General features: G+C 42.4%; 1 protein-coding gene across 2 annotated transcripts in view; it reads right to left on the bottom strand.

The window, feature by feature from the left end:
• Window positions 1-4,965: 4,965 nt before the first annotated feature.
• The window catches only part of LOC129817355 (calmodulin regulator protein PCP4-like), a 31,337-nt gene continuing 20,018 nt past the window's right edge, over window positions 4,966-16,284 (bottom strand). The window contains exons 2-4 of one of the 2 annotated variants that reach the window (XM_055872501.1): window positions 9,343-9,391; window positions 7,371-7,409; window positions 4,966-6,149 (exon numbers count right to left, since the gene is read on the bottom strand). In XM_055872501.1, the coding sequence (XP_055728476.1) occupies window positions 6,010-6,149; window positions 7,371-7,409; window positions 9,343-9,391 (228 nt within the window). In that variant the 3' untranslated portion in view covers window positions 4,966-6,009. The remainder of the gene's footprint in view (window positions 6,150-7,370; window positions 7,410-9,342; window positions 9,392-16,284) is intronic. The other variant, XM_055872511.1, reaches the window with a different exon arrangement.

The following is a 16,284-nucleotide window of genomic DNA, read 5'->3' as shown; positions in this document are numbered from 1 at the left end:
GAAGAGGAGGAGTAGGGATTGGACCAAAGCGCAGCGTTGTTATATGACATACTGAAGTTTATTAACGTAAGACGAAACACGAAACACTTTAACAGACTATAAAACAAATAAACGATGTAGACAGACCTGACTTGAGAACTTACAAACTACGAAGAACGCACGAACAGGAACAGACTACATATACGAAACGACAAACGAAACAGTCCCGTGTGGTAGACATACAGACACGGAAGACAACCTACCTATATATGGTTCTCAATCAGAGGAAAACGTAAACCACCTGCCTCTGATTGAGAGCCATACAAGGTCAATTAACACTGACACTAAACATAGAACAAACAACACAGACTGCCCACCCAGCTCACGTCCTGACCCACTAAACACAACTATACAAAAGGAAAACAAGGTCAGGAACGTGACAAACAGCATACAATAAGTGTACTGGACAATTTATTGGTGCCTCTGTATTAGCATAAAAAAAACTATATGTTTAGAATTGTATGTATTGATCAGACATTTATTTGATCATTTACAATAGGCCAGCATAGCCAAAGTATTGATCAACATAAACACTCTTGAAAAGTAAAGGTGAGAAATAATGGTGAGACGTCATTTGACATTAAAAATAATAATTAGAGCAGTGTAATGATGCTTAGCTTCAAAAGGTTCATTGTTAATGCACACACCTTACCCAATATAGGCACCTGGCCACCTAGCTCTCGAAAACCCTTCTTCTCCATATGTAGGGGTTTCAGCAGTTACATTTGTCCACATTTATTCCTTCTGAACAATAATTCTGAGGCTTTAATGTTTAGAAACGTCAATAATCATCGCTTTCAAATGGTTTTCCGAAAGATGCTGATATTCCCCTTATCTTTCCAACAAGCTCAGAACGTTCATCCACGTTCTCCAAATGTCAAATTTTTGAAGTTGCTCATTCTAGGCACTCAACCTTTATTTATTTTTATTATTATTTGTCGCTGATATGAAAAATACGTCCGTTATGTTTCCAAAAACGTATCGCAAGTGATGCAATATTTGGTTGTGCACTTTTTTGTGAAACTTTTCAATGTTTGCATTTAGAATTTTTGTGTGCCTGAAATGCTCAATCGATGCAGATTTGTAATGAATAACTATGATTTAAACCATCAAACAAGCAAAGCGTCAATACAGGATTAAGATTGAATCCTACTACACAGGCTCTGACGCTCGTCGGATGTGGCAGGGCTTGAAAACTATTATGGACTACAAAGGGAAACCCAGATACGAGCTACCCAGTGACGCGAGCCTACCAGACGAGCTAAAGGCTTTTTATGCTCGCTTCGAGGCAAATAACACTGAAGCATGCACAAGAGCACCAGCTGTTCTGGATGATTCCGTGATAACGCTCTCGGTAGCCGATGTGAGCAAGACCTTTAAACAGGTCAACATTCACAACATTCAAGCCGCGGGGGTAGGTGGATTACCAGAACATGTACTCAAAGCATGCGTGGGCCAACTGGCAAGTGTCTTCACTGACATTTTCAACCTCTCCCTGACCGAGTCAGTAATACCTACATGTTTCAAGCAAACCACCAGAGTCCCTGTGCCCAAGGAAGCGAAGGTAACCTGCCTAAATGATTACCACCCGTAGCACTCACGTTGGTAGCCATGAAGTGCTTTGAAAGGCTGGTCATGGCTCATATCAACAGCATCCTCCCAGAAACCCTAGACCTACTCCAATTCGCATATTGCCCCAACAGAGCCACAGATGACGCGATCTCAATCGCACTCCACACTGCCCTTTCCCACCTGGACAAAAGGAACACCTATGTGAGAATGCTGTTCATTGACTACAGCTCAGCGTTCAACACCATAGTGTCCACGAAGCTCATCACTAAGCTAAGGACCCTGGAACTAAACACCTCCCTCTGCAACTGGATCCTGGACTTCCAGACGGGCTGCCCCCAGGTGGTAAGGTTAGGAAACATCACGTCTGACACGCTGATCCTCAACACTGGGACCCCTTTAGGGAGGAGGTCAGAGCCCTGACAATGTGGTGCCAGGACAACAACCTCTCCCTCAATGTGAGCAAGACAAAGGAGCTGATCGTGGACTACAGGAAAAGGCGGGCCGAACAGACCCCCAGTAACATAGACAGGGCTGTAGTGGAGCGGGTCGAAAGTTTCAAGTTCCTTGGTGTCCACATCACCAACGAACTATCATGTTGTCTCCCGTGTCAGACTCATGATACTTACATTTAGGTCAGTGCTTGCAAGATCCACTGACCACTGTCAATAATGGTACAGCATTTGTCTTCATGATTAGCTTCCTGGAAAGACCCATCGAATGTTCTCCCCAATTGATAAAGCGACTTCGCTCAAAATGTACATTGCACACGTGTGACATAATAGTAATTTTCGGTGCAGCCTATCCACCCAAAATGAAAAGCAGCAGCCACTGTCGGATGTCTTCATTCTTCTGCAAATAGTGCAAAGTATAATTTACGCTATGGCCTCCATTCACAACACAGTGTGTTTTTGTGGGCATGCTGGTAAGTAGCTTGCTAGCTAACAGTCCCACCACAGATGAAAGGTTACCAGTGTCTTTGGTCGTACGTTCTGCTTGAGCTAGCTAACGGTTTGTAAATGAAGCCAAAGCAAGGCGTAGGCGGACATGTGATGAGGATTTTAAGGCAGTACATATTTAAATTAATTAAAATTATAAGATGTTACTGGGACTGTTGATATTGCAAACACACAACTCAAAGCAATAGGCAAGAGAAGAACATGTATTTCTTTTGCATTTTGAACATGTTTATCTAATTTAGCTGTTCTGTGTTGCTATCTAATATTAGAGCATGGATAAGCTTTTTAATTTAAAAAAAATATCATGCCTGTTTATTTTGAAAACCCTATTTGGACGTCCTACAGTTAGAATACAATTATCCACTTTGACACTTATTTCAGGTCTCAATCCAGTTTATGTAAACTCATGACAAAAAGCAAAAGAAAGATGTCCAAACAGCTAGCTACAAAGCACAGTGTCCCCACATAGCTTTGCATCAGGTCCTCTGATAAACCAATGATCTCAGGTCATTTGTCCTACTACTCACTAGAAATGTACTACTACTCAAGCATGAACTACAATGTTGCCTGTTATGGCTTATTCATGACATTACTCCTAAGACAATCCATAATCTTTAAACAAGTGCTGATTATAATCTTTCAACACCGCATTTTAAAGGATTGCCATAGACAAAAAAGATAACTTCCCGGTGTACACGGGAAATCAGTAAAGATAGTTTCAAGTGTGTTTAAGACACATTCCGGAGGTTATTATATTGTAGCTCCAAGATATCAGCAGTATTAGCTTTCAGAGCCAGTTCAACCTCCATAGTGATGAAATTGATAAATATGAGTTATGACGTTTTACAAATAAAATGGATTTAGTATTGTCAAAGTAAGGCCTAGGTTCAATCGGATTAAGCGTTAACCAGCGGGTCTGAGTTGGCGGTGTCAGAGGTGTTACTGTGTTGGAGCTTTCAAATCGGTGAACAGCTGCTTCTGTGATTGTTGTCATGAAGCCACACCCACCTCACTCACGATAGAAGTTCAGAAAGAGAGTGTAGGCTATATAGAAATAATGACCCTCAAATTGAAAATCATTCAACAAAATAATGATAATTTCTATCAGCCTAATTGAGGTATAGATTACATCTCACATTCAAGTGTTCAAGCTTGTAAACAAGGCCGCAAGGGATTTCTCTTAATGCGTCTCCATGCAGCCAATGGCAATGTTCGCTTTAGGTAGAATGCCGGGAGCCACTTGTGGATTTGACAGCTCTAATGCGGTTGTTGGCTAGAGCAGATCTGACAGAATCTAGCCCTAAGAAAATAATTTTGGGCCTTGTGTTGATTTGGTGTTTGGTGTAGAGTGGAGTGGAATGGTTTAATGGGGCTGTGTACAGGGTGGGGGCTGGATTCAATCCGTGTCATGGAACATTGTCTTTGGATTTCTAGCTGTAATGTGGAATTCCCCCGATGCTTCTGCGATACGGATTGAATCCAGCTCCTGGGTGTGTTGCGTGGCAGTAATATTGTGAAGGAATAGTCATGGAGGAAATGTGATTTTTTTCCAGGTGGAAGCGGGCAGGGCCATTTGCAGGGCGAACACGGACTTTGACGGCATGGTTGGCACAATCTGCTCAGACCTGGATGTGTATTTTGTTGGTGGGGATCGCTGCTGCTTCATGACTAGTTTGAATCATGCTGGCATGTTGTTTTCAGAGTTCAGCTGGGCTTGCCATGTTCGGCACTGGTGTTTCATGCCTGTGTATTTCATGTTTTCTGTGTGGACCTGTGTTTTTGCAATAAAATAAAAAAAGAACACAACTGAAACGCTGGTTCACCAATATGAATGAAATCGCTAGCCGCTTTTTTCTCCAAGCCCTTTTGTCCGTAAAAGATGGTCTGTTTGCATCTGTCAATTTATTGGCTGTTCAGTATCCAGTCGACCTGTCCCCAGAGCTTCCTATACAGTTCATCTCTTTCCATAACGTGTTGAGGCCGGAAATGAAGGAGAATGAGAGGCTCAATTAAAGATGTTGCAGAACTGCTGTATTTGAAGCACCACTCCTTTCTGCCCAGTTTCCCTGATGTTGCTACGGCAATCAAGCTGTTTTTAACTCTCGCTTCTGCGGAGAGCTCATTTTCTAAACTAAAACTCATAAAGAACTACCTAAGAAGCATTAGGCTCTCGGTCTGATATGTGCTTTTGAACACCGGAGTAACCCTCCACTCATTGCACCAGAAACAAACACTTAGCTTCCAAGTAAATTAATAAAAAAGTTTATGAATGTCTTTTCGACGGTTACTGTCAAAATGATTTATTAAATAAAGAAAGAAAATAGACATCGATGACAGGCACATGGGCTAGTGGGGACCATAAACAAACACAATGTTAACAAAATAACTTCTGACTCAATTTTACCTCTTGGATATTTATTAAGTATTCTTTGAACGTGTCTCTACTGAAGGATGATGATATTGTACAGTATATTCCACTCATTTGGGTTTGAACAACAAAAGGAAACAATGGGGATTCAATCGAAACACCCATTAAAAAACAATTAATGTCGAAACAAAGTCATACAAACAAAATAAAACACTTTCCATTGACGTTGATGATAAAGGGAAGAAGGGAAGGAAGGAAATCCACAACTCTCATGTAAATAATGGAACAAGCCCTAGATTTAGTTGGCAAGTTGAGACACCGGAGACATTGGAAAGCAAATTGTAGCCATTGATTAAATTCTAAATGCATCAGCCACTGGGCGCTGCGCTAACTGGGAGGGATCAAACAAGACAAACTGGAATGTCTGGAAACACTCTCCACAACGAGAGGGAAACACCCTTAATAACAGACCTACTAGGAAAAAAAATCTTTAGATTTATGATGCCACAGTTGAAAAGAATGCAGAATCTGACGATCAATCTTCACAATACATTTGGCTACATGTTCCGCCTGAGGGTGATAGAACCCTGGTTTCAGTTTCTTAATTGCTTTACGAGGAAACCTACTTATCAAGCAGCTTTTTATTGTTCAAATGGGTATATTGCAGCATACACGACATGAGAGAGACATGAGAGAGACATGAGAGAGACATGAGAGGACAACTAAGGGTTTGTACTGCTACAGCAACTGGAAAATATAGAGTGTAGTAGTATTACACTATCAATAAAAAATGAAAATAGCAAAATCATAGGAAAGATCAAGATATATCCAGAACTTAACCATCATTTATGGACACAGCAATCAATTAATAAGTTACACATAATAATTTCAAAGATATCAGTGACCCCTTGATCCTTGAACCCTGACCCTTCCCTCCAGCCTTCCCTCTTCCCCTTAACTCCCCCTCAGTTGAGTCCATAACGGTGTGGTTTGATTGACATGCAAGACCAAACCCCCAACTGGTGCAGTCCCGGCCTATGGGAGACAGAGCTGCCCGGCTCTGTCCTGCCCACTCTAGGACTTTACTTCCTGCTTCTTCTTGCTCTGGAACTTCCGGAACTGTGATTGGATGGCCACAGCAGCCTTCTCCGTCTCCGGAGCCTTCATGTCGATGTCCGCAAAGTCCTCCTCAGGAGCAGCCTTCTTAGAGTCATCTGTAGTGAGGCAATAAAGACGGTGAGAGACTGGAAGAGAGAGTGGGACAGTATAGAAAAACTGGGGAGTCTTACTGTATGTGACTCTACCACAGTTGGGGTCACTCTATTTCATCCCTCCATCATGAATGGAAAAGGTCACCTAAAAATGGGACAGTTTTCAATTCATGAATTGACTGAAAAACCTTTGTTAATAGCTATAGAACGATTCAAAGTTCATAGAAATGTGTTTAATTTGAATTCAATTCAATAGATTATGTTTAAAGAAGCAGCCTTTTTCGAGCGTATACAGAGGGTAGGGGGCTTTGCATCTTCAAAGACTTTAAATCAGGAGATAAAATGTGAAATATGAAGCAAGGCAAGCCTTTCTAATCTCCCATACATTTACATGCTGTCATGTCCTCTCCATCCAGGAGGATTTCATTTTCTAACTCCCCTTTCATTACTCATACATTTTCCCCAATAATCTAGAAGACAAAAGACATGTACAGTTATACATCAGAATATATTTCTTTTTTTATTTACTTACAAATGTAAGGTTAAATGTTTCCTAATACATAGATAATCACAGCCAAAATGCCAGCAAAGACTAAATTAGTTCAGATCAGTGCCAATGCTAGATACCAAAGAGGGAACATTCTGTGAATATTAAGCTTTGGTTGATTGCTTAAATATGAGGAGTGAACATACAGAATTGTATGCGTGAAGTGACTGTGAATGACCAAAAAGCAATACTGGGTCCAATTTCTGTGATGCAGGTTCAATTCCTAGGTCTCATTCCAACAGCATTGGGATGCGATAGTATACGCCAGTCTCCATTCACATGCATCTACTATGTGTATTGAATACTGAAAGATCCATTCCTTTACAAGATGTCACACATGCCATATGCATTTTAAATTATACATAGTTGTGAATGTACACTCTTAGAAAAAAAGGAGCTATCTAGAACCTAAAAGGGTTCGGCTGTCCCCATTGGATAACCCTTTGAAGTACCCTTTTTGGTTCCAGGTAGAACACTTTTGGTTCTAGGTAGAACCTTTTTGGGTTCCATGTGGAACCCTTTCCACAGAGGATTTTACATGGAAACCAAAAGTGGTCAACCTGGAACCAAAAAGGGTTCCCCTATGGGGACAACCGAAGAACCCTTTCGGAACCCTTTCTTCTAAGAGTGTACTAACATATAAAATGTGCACACATGCAGCAAAATGAACAACATACGTTTAGGTTTAGATGAATTTTCTTCACGACCTTGGCATCCTTTGAAGACAAAATGTTTTCAATGGAGAGGAATGTACATTTCATGATTGCAGAGCCCATACAATTACTCTCCAAGCTATCTTTCCTTGTGTAATGGAACAGTGTGGGGACATCCCATTTCACTGTGGGCCTAACCCATCTAAATTGATTGAAGTCAGTGGCTATTGCCAGTGTGGGTGCGTTGTTTTTTAATATAGTTTTTGGAGGAAAGGGATGTTTCTCATGTACATATCTTATGTTCTTCATAAACAGACTGAGTGCCCCCCCCCCTCCTCTGATACATATTGCACACTTCACAACAAGGTCACAGTCCTCCTAAACCACGAATTGAGACTTGAGGAGGTGCATGTGTGAATATCTAAATTCTCCCAAATTGATGATGTCTTCATTTCTGGGGGAGATGGTAAAAGGTCATGTTGGAGCTGGTGACTGTCTGATGTATGCTACTCAGGGACACTGGGACAGTGATTGATGAAGGTATAGTCTCAGAACATCTTGGTGAGAGCACTCAGTAGCCTATGGAGGGGTATTACAATAGCTGGAATCCAAACTACATGAAATCCCCACTACCAAGTATATAGTTCACCAAATTTGTCTAGAATAAAACATAGTCAATATAATACTGAAAATAGTCAGCCTTAAAATAACTATAGGACTGAATGTGAGATTGTGGTAATAGATCATTCAGTCATGTTCCTAGAGCAGGCATGGGATGCCTGACAGGCATGGGATGCCTGTCAGTCTTTACATTATTATAGGTCCCTATGGTACATGTATTCTATCAACTTAAACTTAGGCAATAAAATATGACCAAACTGGACTAATACAAGTTGATTAGGTTACTAACAAAAATAAAAAGGTGAAAACAATCAAATGGAAATTGGCAAATGTCAAATAAACGTCATTCAATCAAATTCAATTGACAGGAGTATGGTATTTGTGTGGCTTTCACCTTTGGATTAAACTGAATGACAATGCAACTCATCGTCCAACCAGTTGAGACTAAAATCCATATGAACACCAGGGCTCACTCTTTATACTGTCATCAGTGGCTCCAGAAGGGTGGAGAGGAGGCTCACGGCCACCCTGTTAGGCTGAAGGAAGGATCGATTTCATGTGCTGAATGGCCAAATGAACCCTTTTAAAAGTGATTGGCTATCATTAACCTGCCGGCTTCATTGTGTTTTAGGATGAGATTCCAGGGATGGGGGGAAGGACATAGTATATGTTACATCAATTGATTATATTGTGTATTGTTTAAAAACTTAATAGGATCAATTGTTGGCTCTGTCGATACATACAGACTACAGGAAGTAGGAGGTTTCACCTTCTAGTGTACAATATGACTATCAAATACCAAAGTCAGGGAAAAATCTTGGAGAATCATCAATTATTTGATCCAGAATCTATTTGAAGTAGGACTTTAAATTACATTTATCCTGTAGTCACATTCACTTTACCTGAATGACTGAATTCTACACGTAATGTCATTTATAGATATCAAAGGATCCTCCAAAGTATTGCAAGCCTAAGTTTGACGTCTCTAACTCTGAGGATTTGAATGTCATTATCATGACAACAATACCATGCTCCAGCTTGGAAAGTAGGTCTTTCTGTGAATTTCAGGCATGAATGTACCCAAGGTAGACTGTCTTTATTTCTATAATGGCATATTTTCTTTCATAAAAAAAACACAAAAGAGAGTTAGTCAAGACAAAAGATCTGTTGAGTTATGAGAAATCTCTGATTCTCTGTTTTTGGACATTCTGCACTCCATGAGCAGAGCAATGTGGTCACATGAACCAACATGGATGGCGTTTTCAGAATTTCACAAGATGAATTTTAAAAGCAGGATATTAGTTAGTTACAGCAGGCCTACGTGATGTATGTTGTGTATTTAGTCATATTCTTCCTGTATAAATCATGTACACACCTTGTCCAGCAGGTTTGCTGTTTCCACTCATGGCTCCGGATCCTTGTCTCTGCAAAGGAAGAGATAGAGAGGGATCAATATTCCAATATTCAATACTTTACATATGGGGCAAAACTTAAGAGGTAGACCAGTAGCCAGAAGGTCTCGGGCCATTTGTGTACATACATGCGTACATGTGTGAGCTTCTGCTGAGACTTCTGCTCCGTGGAGGAAGCCCACACTCCCCATCCTGCACATCACTACCTGAGTTATTAATACAGTGCTTTCAATTAATTTAAACACAGCAGATGAGCTTTGATGCCAGGTAGGCGGCTGAGGAGGGAAATCACAACAAAAAAATGGCAGTGTCCTCAGTTCTCCTATAGAAGTGGAAGGAAGGGGAACTAATGTCAAAGCTTTGCCATCTGTCTCACTGTTAACACTAGTGTGGAAGAAATCCCAAGGATTCACTGAGGTGATGGGATGGCATTCCTTGTTAGGTCTCATCTGTCTGTGTTATACTTTGTCACATGGGGTGAGGTTGATACTGGGGTTCACCAGAGGTTACTAACACCCTCCCTATCTCATTTTCTCTCCCCCTCACTCCATCTCTACCTTTCTTTTCCTCTCCCACACCTTCTTCTTCTCTCTTCCTCTCTCCCTGCACCCTGCAGCTCTCAACAAACAACGCCTGAGCAGACAGGGGCCATGGCTCCGGACCCAGAGAGAGAAAGGAAGAGAGAAAGAGAGCGAGAGCGAGAGCGAGCGAGCGAGAGAGAGAGAGAGAGAGAGAGAGAGAGAGAGAGAGAGAGAGAGAGAGAGAGAGAGAGAGAGAGAGAGAGAGAGAGAGAAAGAGAAGCAGAGGAGGGATGGTAAGCTAATCCAAGTTCAAAGGAATATAACACTCCTCCATATCAGGCCACATTAGAGCCATGAAATGAACTTCTACAGCCCAGACCAGCACTCCAGTGCAGTGCCACACATAAGACACTACACATTGCAGTCTATCCTCTATGTAGGGAAACACTGTCAAGGAGTACCGTAGGCAACACTAGGTAGGAACATAGGGATCGACTGAACAGGTATACAAACAACACAACGGACAAGAGATCCTATAAAAATGTATTTGATTTATAGGACAACACCTCCAAAGACTGCCACGCAAGATACTGTAATACAGGCAACTACAGTGAAACAACAACACACACACACACAGACAAACTCAAAAGTTGACATTATGAGTTGGTATTTCCCAACTGGAAAGGAGAGGATACCTTTATTGCTTTTCCACTGGTGCTGCTGTGATACAGTAGAGAAGCTCAGCACATATAGAGTGGTTACAGAGGTTAATGAAGAAACAGTCATCGCTATCTAATCTGCTCTAATCTTTGTGTTGTTGATCGTTGTCATTGGTGACCCTGTAATTGTTTAATGGTTGTTTTCTCTTTAATGACACGCAAGCATCGGCCAACAGATGTGAAAGGGAACAGCTGTGATGAAAAGCATCAACATGAAGGATGGTTTCTCCTAGTCTTCATCAGTTTGAGGAAAATCCCTGATTTAGGGTCACATCAGCTCTGTGAACGCACCCGCAGTCTCTCTACACACTCCTCCCTCTCTCACTTCTCTTCCTCCTCCTCCCTCTCCCTCTCTCTGTGATCCTTCTCTCTGCCTGGATATGGTTAGAGCTTACATAACCAGGCTGGTCATAACGTTCAGGAAGATTACTCTGAACAAACTGGCACATTTTCCATATCTTTGCTCTCTCTTTGCTCTTTTTTTCTCTCCAATGAGTCTTTTATCTCGCCCTCTTTCAGCTCTATCTTTGTTTTACAGCGCCTAATAAAATGTGCCTCCCAAAAATTATACATTTGCATGAGGCTTTAGAAACCATGAGTGAATTCCAAATGAGACGTTTGTCACGGCCGCCTGATTCTCACGTTCCCTCTCACTTCTGCTTGGCTCCTTGATGCTTATCGTTCCCGCGCTCGCTCATGCCAGTTTAGCAGCTATTGCCAAAGTCCTGCCAGCAACATCATCAACAAACCATTCAAAACATTATCATGTATTCTATATTATACATAATTATGGGTCACATGCTCAGTGTGGTGTGGCGGCTTTCCACACTGAACAGTTCATTAGGCGCAACAAAGTGTGGGCCGTTGTCTGTGCTGAGTGTGATGTGATGAAGCTGTATCAGTCTGTTAATTAATAGGGTTACACATGGAGCACAGTCCCTATCTGAGCCACTTTACTAGAATACTTTAGAGGATTGAGCGGGCACAACAATAACATCCTCACACGCCCTCTGCCTATCTCTCTCTCTCAAGCATGCAGAGGAGCAACATTTGAGGGTAAAGGATCTTGATTAGCATGACAACGTGGTCCGTTAGGCTCTTTTGCTGTTGTTTCTTTGTTGTAACTCTGTGGGTTGGCATCATTAGTCCACCAATAGAGTAGCATGTGGACACAGACTGAACTTGCCGTGTAAGCAGAAAGCATCTTCCATAAAAGAGGAGATAAAGCAGTGGATCATGAATATTTGGTGAATGATGTCAATGCTTCAGGGTTTGGGGAGATGTGAACTGCCTTACTTGTCTTTTTGGGTGAAACTAATGCAAAATAACAGTTTTTGCATTTTGTAGCCAAGATAAAAAACCCACACGAAAGAATTTGTGACTGGCAAGAGTCCCACCACAATACATGGAGACATTGACATGATCTGCACAAACAGAGTTATTAGCATTTTGTCTAATGAAAGAAGGCTTGAATTAATATGTATGTCTGAATGAATGAATGAATGAATGAGGGACACAATGTGCACTGCCAATTTGGCACTGAGGAGAGACCAGCAGATTTGTCACGCACCTGCAAACCTGTCTCTGGAAGACCTCAGCATCTACACACACACGCACGCACATACACACTCACACAAATGCTCTCTAACTCTCTCTTCCACTTCCTGAAAATCTCCTATCTTTGCAGTGGAGTGTGAGCAGGGACTGTCTTCAGAACTGACTGCTTTATTTCTGATTATATACACTACCGTTCAAAAGTTTATGGTCACTTAGAAATGTCCATGTTTTTGAAAGAAAAACATTTTTTTGTCCATTAAAATAACATCAAATTGATCAGAAATAGTGTATACATTGTTAATGTTGTAAATTACTTTTGTAGCTGGAAACGTCTGATTTTTTATTGAATATCTACAGTACATATGCGTACAGAGGACAATTATCAGCAACCATCACTCCTGTGTTCCAATGGCACGTTGTGTTAGCTAATCCAAGATCATCATTTAAAAGGCTAATTGATCATTAGAAAACCCTTTTGCAATTATGTAAGCACAGCTGAAAACTGTTGTATTTCAATTTATGCTCAGCCGTGCCTCGCAAGTGCTACACCAACTGATTTAGTTTGTTATCAAAGCTCAAGTTTTGAAATATAATATGGTCTGAGAAGAACAATATTGGCAGGTCAGGCATATGCTGTGATAATGTATTAGGCATACTCCACAAACCTCATTCCTACAGAACTGTTTTAATTAGGTTAAAACATTTTAAGCCATGTTTAAAAATAAATCTGAGTGGTAGATGCCGGCTTGCTTTTGACCGGGAAAGTGTAGATAAAGGTGAGGAGACAGGTTTAATAAGGATTTTTAACCCTTGATACAATTGAGAAATGGATTGTGTATGTGTGCCATTCAGAGGGTGAATGGGCAAGACAAAGGTTTTAAGTGCCTTTGGATGGGTTATGGTAGTAGGTGCCAGGTGCACTGGTTTGTGTAAAGAACTGCAACACTGTCACGACTCCTACCGAAGGTGGCTCCCCTTCCTGTTCGGGTGGCGCTCGGTGGTCGTCGTCACCGGCCTACTAGCTGCCACTGATCTTTTCCTCCCCCTCCTTGTCTGTTTATTAGTAAACACCTGTTTTTAGTTAGGTTAATTAGTTGGGCTTTATTATCCAGCCGGCCCGCCTGCTGGGTGTGCGGGATTGTTTTATGTGTACTCGTGTACACGCCTGTAAGTCATGGTTGTTCGTTTACGTGAGTTATTTTCGGGACTGTTTAGTTCCCCTGTATTTTGGGGCATTTGTTTTGAGTGGCGTCATTTTCACCTGTGTGGTGAATAAAGAAGTAGCGCTACTCTGAACTCTCTGTCTCCTGCGTCTGACTTCTTCCTCCACTACACCCCGGGCATTACAAACACGAATGGGTTTTTCACGCTCAACAGTTTCCCGTGTGTATCAAGAATGGTCCACCACCCAAAGGACATCCAGCCATCTTGACACAACTGTGGAAAGCATTGGAGTCAACATGGGCCAGCATCCCTGTGGAACGCTTTCGACAACCTATAGAGTCCGTGCCCCAACGAATTGAGGCTGTTCTGAGGGAAAAAAGGGGGGATGTTCCTAATGTTTGGTATACTCAGTGTAGAATGCAGTGTATGTTACTGATAGGAGAGAGTCTGCAGATGAGAGGTAGATTGTAACCACAGATTTAGAGCTAAGGAAAAAGTGTGTTTATGAGTGTACCCTCCACTTAATTTCTGATTGTGTGACTAATATCCCAAACTAGAGATGGGGGTAATGTGTACTGTCCCCTGGCAGGCTTCAGTCCAGGAGGTCTGCACTACAGTGTGTCCTGCTTCAGCTCAGCATAGGTCAGCCTGGTTGTGCCCATGGACAGCGCAGCTTTCACAGCAGCCATGGAAAACACTACATTCAGTTGGCCATTGAGCGATGCCAAAACAGATGGCTCCCAATGTTGGAATACTTGTTTGGTGCGGCCCGCAAGTGAGCAAGAAAGCGGGTGTATGTGTGCGCATGTGTGGGTGTGTGAGTTTGTGTGCTCGTGAGTCCAACTCATGCCAGACCTAAATAAAACCTGAAACTCAGATGTGTGAGGGTATGTACAAATCTTTATATTTAGTTGCGTGTGAACGTGTGCGCGGGTATGTGTGTGCGCCAGTGTGTGTCTGTTGCACGCTGGCATGCCTCGGTTCCATCACACCTCGTCCCAATACATCTGAGCCTCTCCTCCACTCCTTTCCTCCCCTCCTATCTGCTCTCCTCTCCTTCGCTCTCCTCCTCTCCTCTACTGGGCTTAATTTCATTAACCCACAGACCTATCATGAAGGATGACCTTGTCTCCACCTCAATCCATCTTTACTGATAGATATGTTCCTGACACAAGAGAGCCTAGGACACACAAAGAGTCATGACCGGATGATCTTCCATCAGAGTAATGAATGAATGGTGCTGTGGTGAAAAACATAGGAACACAGAAATGAGAGACAGATTAACAAAGCTTTTACACAACCTAACTTTTGCACACTCAAATTTCATTCCAAAATGCTATATATCATTTTTTCAGAAATCACTAATCATGGCCTGGGGTTGTTCAACGACAGACATGTATTTATTTAAAAACTTGGTTTCATTTTAGAGAGACAATTAATCATGTTTTCTTTGCACACACAGAAAAAAACATGTTTTATTGTCACACACTGGATAGGTGCAGTGAAATGTGTTATTTTACAGGGTCAGCCATAGTAGTACAGCACCTCTGGAGGAAATTAGGGTTAAGTGCCTTGCTCAAAAGCACATCAACAGATTTTCTTCCACCTTGGGTATTCAAACGAGCAACCTTTCGGTTACTGGACCAACGCTCTAACCGCTAGGCTACCTGCCACCCCCTGCTATAGCGCTTAGCAAAAAAACAAAACATTTTCATACACATCTAAAAGCTACGAATTCAAAATATGACAACAGTAAAATTTAACACACACACACACACACACACACACACACACACACACACACACACACACACACACACACACACACACACACACACACACACACACACACACACACACACACACACACACACACACACCTTTTTCAGGACCCTGTCTTTCAAAGATAACCCAAATAAATTCACAGATCTTCATTGTAAAGGGTTTAAACACTGTTTCCCATGCTTGTTCAATGAACCATAAACAATTAATGAACATGCACCTGTGGAACAGTCGTTAAGACACTAACAGCTTACAGACGGTAGGCAATTAAGGTCACAGTTTTGAAAACTTCGTACACAAAAGAGGCCTTTCTACTGACTCTGAAAAACACCAAAAGAAAGATGCCCAGGGTCCCTGCTCATCTGTGTGAATATGCCTTAGGCATGCTGCAAGGAGGCATGAGGACTGCAGATGTGGCCAGGGCAATACATTTCAATGTCCGTACTGTGAGACGCCTAAGACAGCGCTACAGAGAGACAGGACGGACAGCTGATCGTCCTCACAGTGGCAGACCACGGGTAACAACACCTGCACAGGATCGGTACATCCGAACAGCACACCTGAGGCACAGGTACAGGATGGCGACAACAGCTGCACAAGTTACACCAGGAACGCACAATCCCTCCATCACTGCTCAGACTGTATGCAATAGGCTGATAGAGGCTGGACTGAGGGCTTGTAGGCCTGTTGTAAGGCAGGTCCTCACCAGACATCACCGGCAACAACGTCGCCTATGGTCATAAAACCACCGCTGCTGGACCAGACAAGACTGGCAAAAAGTGCCCTTCTCTGACGAGTCGCGGTTTTGTCTCAATAGGGGTGATGGTCGGATTTGATTTATCGTCGAAGGAATGTGAATTACACCGAGGCCTGTACTCCTCTGGAGGGGGATCGATTTGGAGGTTGAGGGTTCGTCATGGTCTGGGGGCAGTGTGTAACAGCATCATCGGACTGAGCTTGTTGTCATTGCAGGCAATCTCAACGCTGTGCGTTACAGGGACGACATCCTCCTCCCTCATGTGGCACCCTTCCTGCAGGCTCATCCTGACTTGACCTTCCAGCATGACAATGCCACCAGCCATACTGCTCGTTGTGTGCGTGATTTTCTGCAAGACAGGAATGTCAGTGTTCTGCCATGGCCAGCGAAGAGCCCGGATCTCAA

This window comes from Salvelinus fontinalis, chromosome 2, assembly GCF_029448725.1.
Source record: "Salvelinus fontinalis isolate EN_2023a chromosome 2, ASM2944872v1, whole genome shotgun sequence".
In the NCBI taxonomy this organism is placed as follows: domain Eukaryota; kingdom Metazoa; phylum Chordata; class Actinopteri; order Salmoniformes; family Salmonidae; genus Salvelinus; species Salvelinus fontinalis.
This window is presented reverse-complemented; position numbering and strand designations above follow the sequence as displayed.